The 19,407-nt window shown below is 45.4% G+C and overlaps 1 protein-coding gene across 5 annotated transcripts in view; it reads right to left on the bottom strand.

The window, feature by feature from the left end:
* The window catches only part of LOC120868847 (schwannomin-interacting protein 1), a 182,910-nt gene that overhangs the window by 145,802 nt on the left and 17,701 nt on the right, over positions 1-19,407 (bottom strand). For 2 of the 5 annotated variants that reach the window (XM_040247755.1, XM_040247763.1), the window contains exons 1-2: positions 3,423-3,704; positions 1,597-2,289 (exon numbers count right to left, since the gene is read on the bottom strand). In XM_040247755.1, coding sequence (XP_040103689.1) covers positions 1,597-2,289; positions 3,423-3,689 — 960 coding nt within the window. In that variant the 5' untranslated portion in view covers positions 3,690-3,704. Of the gene's footprint in view, positions 1-1,596; positions 2,290-2,502; positions 2,658-3,422; positions 3,705-19,407 lie in introns of those variants that run through there. The other 3 variants (XM_040247785.1, XM_040247777.1, XM_040247773.1) reach the window with 2 other exon arrangements.

The raw sequence follows: 19,407 nt of genomic DNA, 5'->3' as shown, positions 1-19,407 counted from the left end.
GACAGGGAAGCCTGGCATGCTGCAGTCCATGGGGTCCCAGAGTCAGACATTACCTAGTAACTGACCAACAACAACATGGGTGCTCAAGAACATTCTGAATAATGGAGCTCATTGTCATCATTAAACCCTAACTTTGCATGCATAACCCAATGATTACATTTTCCTGGAATGTAAAAATGTCAGGCCATAGTAAAGGAAACTTATTAATCTGCAAGTTACTGTTTAAGTCCAGGGAGCTTAATCAGATATTTTTTCTCAGCACTAAGTGGGAGAAGGATGTTTTGAATTGCAAGATACAAGAGCAAGTACTGGCCGTAATGGAAAGATTCCGAGTCTGCTAGTGGCCATGGTAAACAGCTGGGATTAAAATGAGTGTGTTAATTTAATAGGTACTTTCTCAAGGGACACTAACCAATAGGCTCTGTCAGCCAAGAGCTCTCTCTCATAGAAACCATGCCAATTTCTCTGTGAAACACAGTTACTGTCCTTACCCCTGAAGTCATAAGTGCATGCACCCAATTTCCAGTAGCCCTAGGGCCAGGAAGCCAAAAATTACACCTGCAAGCAAGCATTCTCCCACACTGCCACACAGCTGCCACACACAGAGAGACTCTCATTTAAACTGTGTACCCTTCAACCCCACGTACGATCGTCATTAATGATTTCAAATTACAACTGTTGCTTTCTCCCAAAACAGTGATAAATAGAGGAGCTACTCTCATAATGCTGTTCTTTTAAGTCATTTATCTGCTCTCCTCTCAGGGGCAAAAAGAGATGTCGAGACAAGTGTGAACCTGCCAGAGCTTCTTATAGATGCAGCCCTCCTTCCCTCCCTCTTTTCCACTCTAGTACCCTTTCCTCTCTGAGTTTCCTGAACTGAGGCACAAGCCTCTGGCAAGGAACCGCAAGTGGCTCCTTATCAAAACTAGGAGGGATTCACCGGACAGTGGGGTGAGTCAGCCGACAGAGGAAAGAACCACTCCCTTATCCTAGCAGGTCAACAATAAGTCGGGTTTCAGAAAGGAAAAAAGTCTGAGTAGGCCGGTCAGCCCATTCCAATTCCGGAGCATCCGCACACACGTCAAGAGGGAACAACGCGTGCTGCCTCACCGGAGGTGTGGGCAGGCGAATGCATGCTTCTGCGCAGGGACAGCCTATATATGGGCGAGACATCAGTGGCAGCGAAGGGAGACCCGCCACGCTTGACAAAACCACGAGTATTACGACTTGAAATATCACCGCAGGGTACCGGCTTTGGTGCCAAAATCTCCCCGGATTTATTTTCAGGCAAGTGACTCACAGTCTCGTCTCCATAAGTAATTCCATTAAAATGAGTCGCCAGTTCCACTAACCCGACTTTCCGTTGCCCTCTGTCTGCCCCTCCCTCCTCTCCGCCCATCCTGCAAACCCAGACAGCTCAAAGACTGAGCAACCGTACCCCGGGGAAGCAGAAGACAGCCTCCCCGGCCCGGCCCCCACCCTCGCGGCAGAATGAATGGGGCCGGCGGCTGGCGCGAGCGCGGGGAGGGAGCGTGCGGGCCGTGCGCGGGGTGGGTACGTGTGTGCGCGCGTGAGCACGCACCCCGGCCAACTTACGGAGGTGGAGTTGGTCCTCGTCTGGCCTTGGTTCCGCACCTCCTGCTCCCGGAACTGCAACCCAGCCAGATGCTTCTCCAGCGCCTCCCAGTCCATAGGGGGAACCGGGGGCTCCTCAGGGACGCACGTCCTGCTGTCCGTGGGCTGAAGGCAGAGGCCCCCGGCCGCCGGGCCCCGGCCGCCGCGCCGGCCCCCTGCCGGCTGGGGCTTCTGGACCGCCCGGCGCGGGGCCCGGGAGCCGCTCGGCCGGCCGGCCACCACCACGTTGCCATTGTGCCTGAGGTCCTGGAGCTCGTGCGGGTGGAGGTTGCCGTTGGGCACCGGGGGCGGCATGGCGGTGGTGGCGCTCCTGCCCCCGCCGCTGCGGGTCCCGGCGCTCACGTCCCCCGGCTCCCGGGCCGGACAGCGGTCATCCCTGTACCCTCGCTCGTGGCGCCCGTCCTCCTCTTCCTTCTCCTCCCTGTCCTCCTCCGGCGCCCACTCATCAATCACCTTCTTCTGGTAAACCGGGAAGGGCTCCTCATAGTCCTCCAGGGCAGACACCAAGTCCAGGCTGCCCCCCGGCGACGACGAGGATTTGCACTCGGAGCAAGGGGTCACTTTGGTGGAGTTGGACTGCGAACTGGCGCGGCTGCTGTTGCTGCTGCTGCTGCCGGCGTCACTGCCTAGATCCATCCCATCCTCTCGGTAATCCTGGGGGGAGGAGGCAGAGAGAGTGAGCCGCTGACCGAGCCTGCTCCGGCCGCCCGCCGCCCGCCGCGAACGCCCCGGCCCAGTAGTGCCCCGCGCCCGTCAGGCTGGAGGTGCGCCCCCGAGAAGGCGTCGGGGTGGGAGCCGGCACGGCTTGAGGCTTCCCTCATCGCATCCTTTCCCCTGCGACGAGCGGATTTCCCCCGGACTACTGACCCTCACATCAGCAAAGGGGGTGCCCAGGCGCTGGCGCGCAGACTTTTCATAACAGGGGCCCCTGGTCGCGCGTGGACTTTTTTAACCATTTTGTGCCGGGTGCGCCCCCGCACCCCGCTCCAGGGATTCTCCAACAACCAGACACTTTCCCAGAGAATTCTAATTCCCTGGGGGCGGGCACCAAGAAGAGGGTGGGCGGCTACTAAATTTGCACCTCGCGCTAGGCGCGGAGACCACCCCCTACCCGGCCCCGCCCCGCCCCCGCCGGCGGCCCGGAGGCCGGCTCCGCGAGAGAGCTGAGCTTTACTTTCTAAGGAACCGCAGCAGCTCGGAGGTCTCACTCCCGCCTCCGCGCCCCTTGAGCCAGCCCCGCCTCTGCTCGCTGGAAGGCTCCGGGTGGGGGGCCCTCTCGGCTCCCACTGGGCAGGGTGGCTCCCGCCGCCCCCAAAGGTGTGCGGGGCCGGGGCGCGGCGGCCGTGGCTGCAGGCGCCGCCGCCACCCTGGGGGAAGGAGGACGCGCCCTGCCGGCGCGGAGCGGGTCCCGCCACCGAGCATGCCCAGAGGCTGCCGGGCGCGGCGGAGTCCGCTCTCCCGGCTTTCTCGGCCGCAGGCTGGGGCGGGAGGCCGGGAGGGGACGAGGTTGGAGGGGCCGGGAAAAGGCCCAAGGGAAGGGGACTCGGGGGCTTTAGGGACGCAGACATGGCCACTTAGCAGGGCCGGCTCCCTGGGGAGAGTGGTGAATTTTAACCCCCCCAAACACATTCATATTTCCTGCGCGCGCCTCAAGCCCTCTCTGCGGGGTTCATTACCCCGCCTAAACCTCCCGGCACCCCAAAGCGCAGGCCCCTGCCTCCGAAACCCACGCGGAAGTCCCCGGGTGACCCCTTGCAGGACCTCCCTCCCCCTACACGCGCACATACACAAGCCCATGTGGGAGCCCGAGTGACGTGTGCTCCGTGGTCATGCACCATCATTTCCCTTCCACCTTCTTCCTCACCGCTTCCTCTCCCTCCACCGCCCAGCTCCTGTCGCCTGGCTCCAGCCTCCCCTTCCAAGTTCAGGCTGTGGGTGGAACCTGTTGCTTTAGCACACGTTTTCTTTCCCTTCCTGGCTGCTCGCTGAGAATGACCTATGAGACGTGTGTGTATGAGGAACAGAGGAGTGCAGATGGGACGAGTGTCTGGCATGGAGGTGGAGAATCTAAAGGTTTGGGCATGCCTCCGGAGTCCACCTTGGCCATCTCCAACCTAGGAGGGGAAGAGGTGGCTGTCAGGTCACATGCCGCGTGGCTTGGCTTCCTTCAGTTTTTCGGAAAACCGAGTCAAAGAAACGTCTGCTGGGTTTTTCAAAACACTGCAACGGCGTTAGTTTGTTAGCTCATCCTCTTTAGGAACAAGGTTCTATGAAATGAAAGAACTGACACTTGGGAAAAGGAGTTGGGTCATAGAGCATCTTTTAAGGATTGCGAGTTTCCTGTGAAGAAACTGTTAGCCAACTCTGGGGAAGAAGGAAATGCCCTCTTTTCTGATTATGAAAAACAGTGCTTGGAACTTAAGTGTTCTTCCACAGGCAAAAAAAAAAAAAAAAAAGGATAGACGAGGTGATGAACATAACTAGGTGCAGGGGTGGGGGGGCCCATATATATATAGGGTCCCATATATATATATATATATATATATAATCTATAAATATGAAACCACCATGGTGGACACTTAAAACATCTAATAATTTTATATGTCAATTGTACTTCAATAAAGCGGGAAAAAAATTTTTAAGAAAATGAAGAACAAGAAAAAAAATCAGTGCTTAATTTTACTACAGATTGGGGAAAACCAGTTTCCTTGAACTTCCAGATTTGGGCCTGTTACTAATTATTCCCTGTGAATTCTAGTCTGGACCAAGCCACTACCCTGGCTTGGCACACTCCAGATTGAGAAAAGGGGGAATGCTTGGAATTCTTTAGTAGGGAGTGGCTGCCACCCTGACATTTCTTCTAAGTTCTAAATGGGAGAGACCCTTTGTTTAAGTGATTTCTGTGAAATGAGACTCTTTTCCTCTCTTAGGTAGGTTTGAGCCAGGGAAGATAAGCTAATCTTTTCACTTGTCTGGAAGCAGCTATCTTATTTATAAATAACAGGAAAGGGGCCTTCTGGTCTGTCCCGTTTACAGCTCTTCTGTAAAATAGGACGGAATATAACTTAAAATGTCTTTTATGGTAATGTCTGTAAACAGCCTGCCTCCTGTTCCAAATATGGTTTGATTTTGGGCTGCCCGCTGCGGAATAGAGGTGGCCCTGTGAGTGTCCAGAGATAGGAGTAGAACACACTGTGTGCTGAAAACTAGGGAGCTACTTTTCAAGTCACCATGTGAAGGCTTAGGTCAGAGAAAGCTTGTGCTCTGTGGTAGGACACAGGTAGACAGATACATGTTGATCAACTGGGGTGATAAGAGAGAGCTGTGGTCTCCATCCAATTTTCAAGCATCAGGACCTCCTCAGCCAGCCCCGCAGTCTCCCTCCTGGGTTCAGGCTCAGCCTCCTGCTGCCCAGATGGTCTGTGTTCAGGGAATGCAAAATGATGCCTTAGCAAAACATTTGGCAAGATAGATCCCTGCCAAAAATGCACGGCATTTCAAAGCCAAATAGAAACATCTTTGAATTATCTGTCCTTTTAAATTATTTTCTGACCAGATATTCTGGATCAGATGGGGAAGTACCATCCCTTTTTTTTTCTCTTTTCTCTTCATACAAGGTGCCTAGCTTGCCCAGTTTGCATTCTGCTTCCAGCTTTCCATCTCCTGCCAAGAGCCATCCCACTTTGGAATGTGAAACCCTGCCAACTGCTAGGCCCGGCAATAGTCTACAGATATGTCCAATGGGATGAAGAAATGATTTGCAAAATGATGGAAAGGCCCTGTCTTCCTGTTTACAGGAACAGTTCCTCAAGTCAGGGGCTTGGGGCTTACAGACTTAGATTTGTCCCCTGCAGCCTCTGTAAATTAGTTGTCAGACATGTGAGTCAGGTGGGTGTCATCCCAGACGAACGCTTTCAGCCCCATCAATCACCAGGGTTCTGTCCCCTGTCAGTGCCCACTGCTCCCACCCTAGTCTAGACCACTGTGTCCTGAAATTACTAAACACTCTCCCTACCAAATCTTCTCATTCTGTGCAAGCAGCCAGAGTGCTTTTCTAAAATGCAAATCTGAGAGATTTTCCTGGTGGCCCAGTGGTTATGAATCTGCCTTCCAATGCAAGGGACTCAGGTTTGATCCCTGCTCAGGGGAACTAAGATCATACGTGCCATGGGGCAACTAAGCCCATGTGCCACAACGAAGATGCCACCACCACCTCCCCCCGCCCTCCCCCCTCCCCCCCCCCCCCACACACACCCCATGCAAATCTGAGCAGCTCTCTCCTGTCTTCATTAACCAGGGCTCCTTACTGCTCTTAAAGGAACTGCTTCCTGTCCAACCTCCCCCAACTTCTTTTGGTTAATTTCTACTCATCCTTTAAGTCTCAGCTTCAATGTCACTTCCTCCTGGACAGTTTCTCTGATTCTGTGTACCTATCAGAAGGGGATCATATGACTTTACCATATTCCCATGACACTTCACTTATCACATAAGCTATACCCAAGTTGCTGTTTAATTGCTGATCATCTTTACTAGACTAAAAAAATCCATTTTAGATCAAGACCCAAGCCATACATACATATAAAAATATTAAAAAGTTTCCTAAAACTCTTATTTTGTAAAATCCTATCCTAATCCATTTAAAACAAAATGTGGTCACATTTCACCATTGACTTTACAACCCTCAGATGGATCAGAGTTTGGGTGTGAAAAAAAGACTCTAAATTCTATAAAGGGAGAGGCTATTTCTATCTTGTTCCTGGTAATTGGAATGGAATAGGAACTTGATTGATATTTGCTGCTGGAATGATTAATAGTTACGTTTAATCCTCAAAAACCCTATTAAAAAAATACAACACCTGGTATCTCCATCTATAGGTAAGGAAGCTGAAGACAGTTAGGTTAAGCAATTAATGCCAAAAGCTAGAAAGCTGGGTGGCAGAGCCAGATATTGATTCCAGGTAGCTGGGCTTCAGAATCCTTGCCCTTAGTCACAGAGCTAAGAGCTCAGCATCCCTTGGTCCAGATGCATACAGATGAATTGACTAAGCAAAACTGATTTCTTATAGCCACCTCAGTGAGTTCTCTGTCTCCTGACCTGCAGAGGCTCCTTGTGCAGTGTTTATGTCTATACAGAGGACAAGGCAGCTGGCAAGAGCAGCTGTTCCTCTCTGCACATACGTGCTCCAGTCAACGTCCTCAATTGTCAACAAGTTCAGCAGTAATCAGCAAGTCGGAGCATTTCATTGTCTAAAAGGAAGAGTCTAGACATCTCAGAAAATGAATTTCACATTATTATAAACTCCTTTAAGAAGGCAGCCACATGAGATTGAGGTCTTCATTTTGACATGGATAGGAAACTGGAATAATACTTAGAGGGTCTGGATGAGATCACCTTCCTCAGAGATCAGTGCTATTTATAGGATTTTAATCTGTAAAGGCAACATTTGTGAAAAGACACAACTGAAATATTTAAATCATAAGGAGTAAGAATCGATGGGGAAAAGATTTATTTGCAAAATTTCCAAACTAATTCTGAAGTTATCAGCCCTAATGCTGAACCTTCTCTAAGTTGTGGCATTTAGAGTAATAAAGATATGGCTAGCAAAGGGGTTTGTATTTTATCTTTACTACATGAATTACATGCAAGTCACATGCAGTACACAGATGCTCTCCTGTTTGATCACCTGAGTGTGACTGTATGGGAATATTTAACAGCGCCGTGGGGTGGAGTGTCCTGAGTATAGAACATCTGGGCTTTCTTTCCTGTAGTGTCTCTAACCACTTTTGTGACCTCGGCTTCCTCATGAAGAAGGTGGACTGCCTGCTCCCAGTGTTAAGCAAATAGTATGAATTAACTGACTGAATGATTAAGGGAATGCACTAAAAGGCTTCTTCTAGCTTAAGAACCTTTTAGAAATGTCTCTGCCTCATTTTATCACTTTCCTACTTGGGAAATACAAAGTTGGTTCCTCCAGCAGTTCAAAACCAAAGTCTATCTCCCTTAGGTGGGTTGAATACATGGTGTGTCTCTTATTTCTGTAGGGCAAATGAATTGATTTAACTTATTAGTCTGTGAGGAAGCGATTTTGGAGATGGTTCCTATACACACCTAAAATAATCTTTTTTCTTCCATGTATAGAGCTATGCTTTAATGAAAAAAGCGCAACTTAAAAAAAATGATCTGAAATATTTTGATTCTATAGCAAACCATGAGATTGCATTTATTTCCTGTGCTTTCCTCAGTAAAAATGAAATAGCAAAATCTAGGCAAAACTCAGCTCATCAAAGATAGCTCCAATGACCTATTTTCTAAACCTGAAACCAGGACACTTGGCTTGACAAATACTACAGCACTCACAGAAACTAGGTGAATGCATGTTTGAGATGAAGATTACCCTGAAAAATCTGTAGGCATTGGTAAAGAAAGCAAGCCTAACTGTGGCAAAGGGACAGCATCTTTATCAGAGAAAACTGACATGGAATGTGTCAGTCAGGACCTCAGCATATGGCCACACAGACTTGCGCTGAACAGTGCCAGGAGTATTGTGAACCCCACCTCAGGTGCCTACCAGGAGGGGCCATTTGGTTCCCTTCGCATAGATGACAATATAAATCATGCCCTCTGGAGTTGTTCAGTACACAACAGTACACATAGGCTCTGTTGGAAATTCCACTGGTAGGAAATTTCTTCTCTGTTGACACGATTAAAAGAGGAAGGCTGCTGTTCTTTTCCTAATCAAGTCATACCACAGACTGGATGGCACGAATGCAAATTCAACTTGTCGAAACCCTCCAGCCTTTCTTTCCCCAGACGTTTTCTGTCATCAGATTCTACTTTCCATAAGTTCCTAGCACTTGTTGAAAATGCAAGTCTGTCAGCAACTCTGAATTTCTTTTTTTTTGAGCTTTATTGAAGGGTATTCGTACGTGCTAAGTTGCTTCAATCGTGTCCAATTCTTTGTGGACTCTATAGACTGCAGCCTGCTAGGCTTCTCTGTCCGTGGGATTCTCCAGGCAAGAATACTGGAGTTGGTTGCCATGCCCTACTCTAGGGGATCTTCCTGACCCAGGATAGAACCCACGACTCTAAGTCTCCTGCCACCTGGGAAGTCCATTGAAGAGTATACATTACATAAAAGGATGTTTAGGAAAAGCTGGGAAATTTTGTAGACACACTGCCTGAGCTGAGGAAAGCATTACAAGTGATGGGCACTGAAGCCCACTTGCCCATCACTTGATACAGGATGAAGTGCCGAGAAAGCGTATACCTTAAACTTCCCTGGTGGCTCAGTGGTAAAGAATCTGCCTGCCAAAGCAGAAGACATGGGTTCTATTCCTGGTCTGGGAATAGATCCTACATGCCACAGAGCAAGGAAGCTCGTGTGCCACAACTATTGAGCCTATGCTCTGGAGCCCGGGAACCTCAACTACTGAGCCCACATGCTGCAGCTGCTGAAGCCTGCGTGCCTTAGAGCCTGTGCTCTGCAGCAAGAGAAGCCACCACAATGAGAAGCCCGCATACCGCAACTAGAGAGTAGCCCCCAGTCGCCGCAACTAGAGAAATCCCCCACATGGCAATAAAGACTCAGCACAGCCAAATAAATATACATACATATATATATATATATATATGGAAGTGAAAACTTCTGGCCACGTCTTGACATAACATTGGAAGCATTCTAAAATTCGAAAGTGGCTGCTGGCATTGTCAGTGTAACGTGAGCAAGAGGAATGCATTGGGAAGTGGAGGGAGGTGGTGAGGTGGGACAGGAGAGAAAACTCTACCATGAGACCTGACTCTGCCTCTGTCTCTGCCCAACTCTACAGTTAGGAGCAGGGTGGTCCCTGCAGCTCTTTGGGCCACTGGCCTCATCATGAAAGGAGAACTGTATGAAATCATCAGATGCCTCCAAGGGTCAGGCAGGTGAGGCAAATGAGTGAGGATGGCACCAGAGGCAACAGGAAGTCACAGGTTGAGCCGCTGAATCACTGAACAGCACAGAGCCATCTGAATTAAAATTCAGGACAAAAAGCAGGTTTATCCTCAGTTTGGGCTTCCCTGGTAGCTCAATGGGTAAGGAATCTACCTGCAATTCAGGAGACCTGGGTTTGATCCCTGGGTTGGGAAGATCCCCTGGAGGAAGGCATGGCAACCCACTCCAGTATGCTTGCTTGAAGAATCCCCATGGACAGAGGAGCCTGGCCAGTCACAGTCCATAAGGGAACCAAATGGTCGCAAAGAGTCGGACATGACTGAACAACTAAGCAAAGTATACATCCTCGGTTTATCCCTGGATTACCACTTGGACCTCTGCTCTGAGACCTACATCCCGAGAATTCTAAGTCCATATGAAATGAGTTAAAGAGGCCATACATCTTAGCTTGTACGGGACAGTTCTGCTTTATACCTGCTGTCTTCGCATAATTATTACTGGCACCCTCCCTTACTCTCAATAGTGCCCAAGTTTCCATGATAAATTACATGATCATCCCAGTTAAGGGGGAATCGTCAATGACTAAACGTAAACTTTGTGGAGCAATATTTCCCAGATCTGTCCAGACCTTCAAATGAAGTTAAGCAGGTTGGGTGGCACTGTTTTATAGGTTATTAATCTAAATAAATTTCCAAAATAGTGCAACGAAAATGGTTTAGTGAAAGCATTATGACATGAATTTTTAAATCACAGAAAATATATGCTGCTGCTGCTGCTGCTGCTAAGTCGCTTCAGTCGTGTCTGACTCTGTGCGACCCCATAGATGGCAGCCCACCAGGCTCCGCCGTCCCTGGGATTCTCCAGGCAAGAACACTGGAGTGGGTTGCCATTTCCTTCTCCAGTGCATGAAAGTGACAAGTGAAAGTGAAGTCGCTCAGTCGTGTCTGACCCTCAGTGACCCCATGGACTGCAGCCTACCAGGCTCCTCCATCCATGGGATTTTCCAGGCAAGAGTACTGGAGTGCGTTGCCATTGCCTTCTCTGGAAAATATATGAGAGGCTACCGATTTGTGAAAAGTGTTCAGCTTCACTAGTAATCAAAGAAAGGCAATTTCAATCATAATGAGGTAAAATTTTGCCTGTAAAAATATTTTAAAATTATTTAGAATGACAATCAGTGTCAGGATGGGTGTGATAGAAGAAATACTCATATATGGTTAGTGGGGTTATAAATCGGCTGAGATATTATATGATAATATCTTTTAAATGTCTCTACAATATTTATACTCCATGATCTGTTAATCAACAAATGTTTATTGAGCACCCATTACATGCCAGGCACTGAGAGAGAGATTAAAGAAATAAATACTAATTGCCCTAAAATGGAATTTCACTGTCACAGAGAAAAAGCCATTACAGAAGGGAAAAAATGTAACAATTTGGATTACAGTTTGTAATAAGTGCCATTCTAAAGGAGATCAGTCCTGGGTGTTCTTTGGAAGGAATAATGCTAAGGCTGAAACTCCAGTACTCTGGCCACCTCATGCGAAGAGTTGATTCATTGGAAAAGACTCTGATGCTGGGAGGGATTGGGGGCAGGAGGAGAAGGGGATGACAGAGGATGAGATGGCTGGATGGCATCACTGACTCGATGGACGTGAGTTTGAGTGAACTCCGGGAGTTGGTGATGGACAGGGAGGCCTGATGTGCTGTGATTCATGGGGTTGCATTGAGTCGGACACAACTGAGTGACTGAACTGAACTGAACTGAATAAGTGCCCCCAGAGTCCCTGGCTATGACAACGAGAGCACACGGGGGTAGTGGATGTGTTGGAGGAGGGTCAGGAAACAGGTTGGTCAGCTGAAGAGGGAGAGAAGAATCTAACAGGCAGAGGGAGCATCTTGGACAAGGTTTTGAGGTTGAAAGAAGCTTACCACAATTAAGTAACTGAAAGGAAACCACTGGTTGGAGCAAGAGAGTTCAGGGAAAGTGGCAAGATGAAGTGGAAAGGTGAGGAATGGTTGCCATGAAGATCTTCATCCTAACAGCTACTTAGGGGTTATAAAAACAGGCTTTTTTTTGACACTTTCTCCATGGTGAAGAATTGCATGGGGACAGGATAGAGCAGGACAAGAGTAGATACAGAGAGACTGATTAGGAAACAAATTTAGCAGTCCAGGAAAGAGATGGATGGGGCTTAGGTGAGAGTTGGGGAGATACGGTGAAATAGAAATACTGAACATATATTTCCATGATCGAATCAACTGGATCTGGTGACTGAATAGATGGAGGTAGTGAGGGAGAGAGAGACATCACTAACAGTTTCCAGGTTGTTATCACAGGGAATTTAGTGCAAAGGTGATGTCTCTTTACTGAAATGGACAGTTAGGAGGAGGGAGTTTGGACAGGGGAGCAGAAAGAAGGGAACCATTGACTCCTTTTTGGACATTTTCTGTTTGACATGGTATAAGACATACAAATGGAGATCACAAGAAGGTATTGGATATGTAGGACTGGAGCTTAGAAGGATGATCTGGGGCTGGTGATGTAAATATGGGAGTTGCAGTTTATAGATGTGAAAGTTTGGTATATGTGACATTGGAGACAAACAGAGAGAGTGAGAGGAGACAAGTCTCTAGCCCTGGGAACTCCATCATTTATAGATCTTACAGTAAGAAGAATGGGGTTTATAAGGAAGACAAGGAAGAGAATGGGAGGGGAGACAATAGTTACTCTTTAAAAAATGTAGCCTAAGGACACGGAAATGAGGATCTGGATTTACACATAAAGATGCTCATTGTGGCAAATACAATAGTGAAAAATTAGCTTCAACCTAAATGTCAGAAAATTGGAAGATGTTTAAATAAATTGTGACATATTCATTCTGTGGAATAAATGCAGTCAAGTAAGATGCTTTTGAAAACTATAACATTAAATGAATAAAGGACGGTATACTATTATACACACAATGTGATCCACATTTTAAAAAATTAAATGGATATATACCTAGAAAAAGACGTAGCCAAATGTTAATGGTGGTTAACTCTGGAAGGCAAAATTGGAGGTGACTTTTTAACATTTGTATCTATTTGTATTTTTCAATTTCTTTACAATCATCACAGAATAGGTTGTATCATTTTTTCAAACTAGAAAACAAATTATGCATATTTATTTTATTTAAAATGAATTATTCTAAATTTGTTAAAGAATCCCATTTAAATGTTTGATCCAATGAGATAGAATTTATTTATATAAATTCTGTGATGAATCTTCATATAAAATAATTTTATAGTTTCATAAATTGCTTATTTAATAAATAAATAATAAGCAAATAAAAATAAATTAACTAATTAATAAATAATGAGTAAATAAACTCCAGGAGACAGTGAGGGACAGGAGGCCTGGGGTGCTGCCATCCATGGAGTTGTAAAGAGTCGTACACAACTTAGTGACTGAACAACAACAAAATGGCTTATTAATATAAAATTTTTGAATATAAGATTTTCTTTCAAAATACAGATTGAATCAGCATACTTCTGAAAAAAAAAGTTTGAGACAATAATGAATGGAAGCAGGGGCTGGCAAACTTTTCCGGTAGATGGCTAAGTAGTAACTGTTTTTGACTTTGTGACTCATACAGTCATACTGAATGTTACTTTTTTTTTTTTTTCCTAAGCAACCCTCTAAAAATGTAAAAACTCCTAGTTTTCCTGCCATACACCACCAGGTTGTAGGCTTGATCTGGCCCACAGACCATAGTTTAATGACCTCTGGAGTAAAGGATGAATATACTAAGAACAACACATAACGGACTTCTTGGGTGGTCCAGTGGTTAGGAACTGCCTGCTAATGTGCAGGACACAGGTTTGACTCCTGGTCCTGGAGGATTCCACATGCCAGGGACAACTGGGCTTGAACACTACAACTACCAAGCCCATCACCTAGAGCCCAGTGTTCCGCAGCAAGAGAAACCACTGCAGTGAGACACCTTCAGGCAACAGAAGACAACCAGCGCAGGCAAAAAAAAAATTTTTTTTGAAAATTAAAACAAACTAAAACATTAAAAAAAGAACAGCACATAACTACTTCTCATTAAAAACTAACATAATATTGGGATTGAATGTTCAATTGTTAAAATCCTAGAACCAGTTGGGATCTATTTTCAACAGGAAGCAGAATAAACAGAAAAGATCCAAAAGTGCGTCTAGTGTGTGTGCGCTCAGTCTTGTCTGACTCTTTGCAACCCTGTGGACTGTGGGATTCTCCAGGCAAGAAAACTGGAGTGGGTTGCCATTTCCTTCTCCAGAGGATCTTCCCGACCCAGGGATTGAACCTACATCTCTTGCATCTCCTGCACTGGCAGGCAGATTCTTTACCACTGGAGTCACCTGGAGCAAACTTGAAAAAGAAAGTCTTTATCTTTTTTAATGGAAAACTGAACCTATACAAATACATCACAAAGTTGGTAGTTTTACCTAGAAAGTAAAAGCTAAAGAAAAATTTCTTATAAAATGAATCTTTTCATCGTTCTATAGTCCTAAGTTTTGGTGCCATGAGGGGAGTGTTGCTATTATATCCAGGAATCTATTCATTTGTTCAAGTTATAAACCTGGGAGCCATCCTTGTCCCTCTCATCTGTGCTTCACCTCCGGTCACCAAATGATGGAGCTTCCCTGGTAGATCAGCTGGTAAAGAATCCACCTGCAATGCAGGAGATCCTGGGTTGATTCCTAGATCCTGGATTGATTTCTAGAATCTGCAACATATTTATTCTAAGGTTATATTATTTGAGCTTCTCTGGTGGCTCAGATGGTAAAGAATCTGCCTGCAATGCAGGAGACCTGTGTTCAATCCCTGGGTTGGGAAGATCCCCTGGAGGAAGGCAGGGCAACCCACTCCAGTATTCTTGCCTGGAGAATCCCCATGGACAGAGGAGCTTGACGGGCTACAGTCCATGGAGTTGCAAAGAGTCAAACACAACTGAGCAACTAAGCATAGCACAGAGTGCTGTTAATGCTCCAAGCAGATCCGTGTTCCTGGCCCCTACACCCACCCCCCAGCTGCTGCGAATATTGGCTTATGAAAGCTCACAGTTGTCCTCTATGGTGCAATTTATCCCTCTGCCTTCATCAGGCCAGGGATAGACCATCTGATCCACATGCTACTTGGCATTTCTCCTGCCCCATCCTGCTCCTCTCACTTTCTTACAGGTTTATCCCTTAATAAACCACTTGATACGAAGAACTGACTCATTGGAAAAGATCCTGATGCTGGGAAAGATTGAAGGCAGGAGAAGAAGAGGACAACAGAGGATGAGATGGTTGGATGGCATCACCGACTCAATGGACATGAGTTTGAGCAAGCTCTGGGAGTTAGTGATGGACAGGGAGGCCTGGTGTGCTGCAGTCCATGGTGTTGCAGAGTCAGACACAACTGAGTGACTGAACTGAACTGATCTGAAATCACCTGCACACAAATTCTTGTCTCAGACTCTGTTTCTAGGGAACCTGACCTAAGACGTCAAGATCCCATGATTCTGCTTCTTAATATATTTGGCTTTCTGACCACTACATGTGCTTGGAGAAAGGAGACAGGACTGGGTTATTCTTATAATTTTATTCTAATCCAGGAATACATTTCAAAATTTACTGTATGACATCAATAACTTTTATGAATACCAGGAAATAGTTCTTATAAAATATGTAGTAATGATCCGGTAAACAAAAACACCCATAAGGACAGACAAAGAGCATAGGAGAGATTTAGCTTTCGATTGGTATTACTAAATAGAATTATTGCTCGTATTATTTGTACTAGTGAGTGGAAGTAGCTGTATCTCCAATGTTATCAGTTTTGCTAATTGTTATTGATTATATTTTAAAAACTGTACTAATAACTAATAGCCTATAAATAATCTTTTATTATAAGGCTTTTCTACTTTATTATACTGTAATAGTTTCCTTGGTCCTTAATATGATGTGATTATTTGCTGACTTGGAAGAATACCTTTATTAGAATATGCATATGTGTTCAATTTATCTTCTCAATTATATCTACACTAAAACCTTCCAAATCAAGTTTGCAAAAACAGACAAGCAACAGAGCGTGTATGGCTTGTGATCTCCTGCACTATTGCATCTGGTTAATGATGACAATAACCTTCAAGAATAAGCAATCGAAAGGTTCTGTGTGTGGCTCCCAGGGAAATACGCACTGCAGTCCAAGGGCTGGATCCAGAGCAAGGTGAGAGCTGGAAGTACAAGGAGCACAAATCCCCTGCAACATCCAGGGAGATGGTATACGAAAGCACAGAGTTTCACCAATAGAAAGTTAACCGTTTTTCACTCTTTCCTTTAAAGTGATTTTACTTTTCCTATTCTGGAAGAAGGAAATTAGCTGCTTCTCTACTTTATCAATGAAATACATTTTGCTTCAGGTTATTCATAGTTACTCTCAACTGACAAATCTATTATGAAGAACAAAATCGACCATTCTTTCATTTGATAATCACGGAAACTGACTGTTTAGTGCTCGGGTAGCCATTAGCTCAGTTGGTAAAGAATCCCCTGCAATGCAGGAGACCCCGGTTTGATTCCTGGGTCGGGAAGATCCCCTGAAGAAGGGATAGGCTATCCACTCCAATATTCTTGGGCTTCCCTTGTGGCTCAGCTGGTAAAGAATCCGCCTGCAATGAGGGAGACCTGGCTCGATCCCTGGGTTGGAAAGATCCCTGGAGAAGGGAAAGGCTACCCACTCCAGTATTCTAACCTGGAGAATCCCACGTACAGTCCATGGAGTCACAAAGAGTTGACAGCAACTGAGTCACTTTCACTTTCACTTTTCAGCCATTATCAGCGAGTAAATTGCTCATCAACAGAGACTCAAATGCTCTTTTCCCCTCCTCACTTATTTCTTGGGTTCAAAAGAAAACAAAAGAGAAACCTCTGAGTATGCTGTTATTTAAATAGAGGCAAGTCCAGATTGCTCCTGGGATTCCCAGATGGTATAGAATCTGCCTGCAATGCAGGAGACCCAGATTTAATCCCTGGGTCAGGAAGATCCCTTGGAGAAGGGAATGGCTACTCACGCCAGTATTCTTGCCTGGAGAATCCCATAGACAGAAGAGCCTGGTAGGCTACAGTCCATGTTGTTGTAAAGATTCAGACACAACTGAGAAACTAACACACACACACACCAGGTTATTCCAATGCCTATAATGAGTCTATTTCCTGGGAATTTCTTTTCACTCTCATCAAATAACTTCAATGAATGATAGTCACATTCCTCAACCTGAGCATGGGCATCTCAGACTCCTGAGCATGAGCTCAGACTCCTCTCCCACTCTCAGTGGAAGAGTCAGGCGTTCCCTCATGTGGATCTGGGCACAGGGCTGGAGGGTGGCCGGGTTGGTCTGATCTGGCAGGGGTGGACAAGGGACAGAATCTGGGTCTAGACTCTTGTCCAAGGCACAGTCACTTGGCTACCACCTCCAGGATTTTATATACCACCTCTGGCTTCCCAATGAGTCAGCAGGTAAAGAATCCTCCTGCAATGCAGGAGATGCAAGTGATGAAGGTTCAATCCCTGGATTGGGAAAATCCCCTGAAAGAGGGAATGGCAACCTGCTCCAGTATTCTTGCCTGAAAAATCCCATGGACAGAGGAGCCTGGCGGGCTACAGTCCATGGAGTTGCAAAGAATAAAACAGGACAGCATGCACACATACTACCTCTACTCCAACTTATACAATATTTTCTGCTAAATCACTTGTTCAATTACATTCTTTTCAAAGGAGAAACTTTGTATTACTATGATAAATGGAATATAAGTATTATGTGCTGAAATAGAAGTAAAGTATACACATATGACATTTTATCAACTTAAAAATAATTTTAACACCTCTGAAATTGAGATGTATCTTAGGATTAATGGCATCTTACAATTATAATTGGCAACATCATATTTTAGTAGCACATAAAATAATGATGTGTTTTACTTATCAGTGATATATTACATTTGATGAAATATAGTAAATTCTATAAAAACAATGTTATTGAACTTTTAAGAATGAAAAGTAAAAGTGACAAATGAAAACCAGAATAAATCAAACTGACTTATAAAATGTGTGGCTGGGGATTTCCCTGGTGGTCCAGTGGCTAAAACTCTGCACTTCCAATGCAGGGGTCCCAGGGTTCCATCCATGATCAGAGAACTAGATCCCACACGCCACAACTAAGAGTTTGCATGCCACTGCTAAAGATCCCTGCACGCCACAACAACAACTGAAGATCTCATGTGCTGCAGCTAAAACCCAGCACAGCTAAAAAGCAAATAAATAAAATGTATGGTTGAATATAAGTTTCTTGTTGATTATAATGGAACTTTTGGATCTAGTTAGGATTTCAGACAAAGATAACAATCCACATCAATGAGACAAACCTGTTAGCTTCTATATTAACCCACTAAAAATGTGAACTTGCTTTGGGACATGGCTATGTGCATGTTGGCATGCTAAGTTGCTTCAGTAGTGTCTGCCTCTTTGCAACCTTAGGGACTGTAGCCTGGCAGGTTTCTCCATCCATGGGATTCTCCAGGCAAGAATACTGGAGTGGGTTGTCATGCTCTTCTCCAGGGAATCTTCCTGAGCCAGGGAATGAACCTGTGTCTCTTATGTCTCCTGCATTGGCAGGTGGATTCTTTACCATTAGCACCACCTAGGAAGACCAAGGATGTGGTTAAAACAGCTCAAAAATATTCAACTATTTTATCTGTTATATTTAAGTGTACATATACATACTCAGCAACTTTAGGAAGTGATATTTCAACATATCACTTAATAAAACCCAGAGGTACCTGTAAAATTCAGCATGTGGGAGACCTTCCCTCTTGGTGTAAGTCATGGTTGTCTATGCTTCTAATGGGCACGGCCGAGAGTTCCATTATTGAGGGCTTGGAACACTTATGATTATGCCTGAGCACCGCACCCCTGATTTATGAGGTCTAGGTAAGCTTGAGTCCCATGACAGCACTACATTTGTTTCATCCTAAGCAATATTCTCTGAAATTACAGGTTTTATGTGCTCATTCCCTTCTGCCAAATATATATGAATGTAAATACAAGACTGTCAAAAGACATTGTCTGAGTATCACCTAAAAATTACTATGTATCACACTTTGGGCAACACTCATCTTGACGGAACACCAAGTAGAAAGGACTCAGTGGAGACAGGGACAGTTGGGTTACAGCTAGAACCAGGTGGGTCAGGTGGGGTGAAGAAGGCAATTAGGAGGCAAAAAGCCTGCAGGAGCTGTCCAGGACCTAGACCTCTGGAGAAGGCCCTGGAGTAGGGAGGTTCTACCTTCAGAAGACAACAGCATTCATTTTTCTATTTCTCTGTTCATTCATTGAAATATCTACCATGTACCAGGCACTGTGCTGGGTTCTGGAAAGAAATTGTTGAAAGAGGTCAAATAGCTCACAGCGTAGAAAGGAAATGAACAGCAATGATTACAGTTGGGTTTCAAAGTATTAGGGTGGGTGTAAACAAAGAGTACAATGGAAAAAAGTATTGGAAAGGGGCATTTAACTCAATGTGGACCGCCCAGGGAAGTCTTCCAGAAGGAGTGATGCTTGAATTGAGTCTTGAGGTGTAACTGAAAGTTGCTGAAATCCTCCAGATGCCAAATGACAGAAGGATACCCCCATCTCAGACAACAGCGTGGTCAAAGTTCAGCAGTTTGTTAAGAAAGCATGATCTGTCTGTCACCCACAAATAAGATATGTTAATATAACTGGAAAAGAGAAAGTGAATATCAGAGGATGGTAGAGAAAGAAGCT

This window comes from Oryx dammah, unplaced genomic scaffold (genome assembly GCF_014754425.2).
Source record: "Oryx dammah isolate SB20612 unplaced genomic scaffold, SCBI_Odam_1.1 HiC_scaffold_2, whole genome shotgun sequence".
In the NCBI taxonomy this organism is placed as follows: domain Eukaryota; kingdom Metazoa; phylum Chordata; class Mammalia; order Artiodactyla; family Bovidae; genus Oryx; species Oryx dammah.
This window is presented reverse-complemented; position numbering and strand designations above follow the sequence as displayed.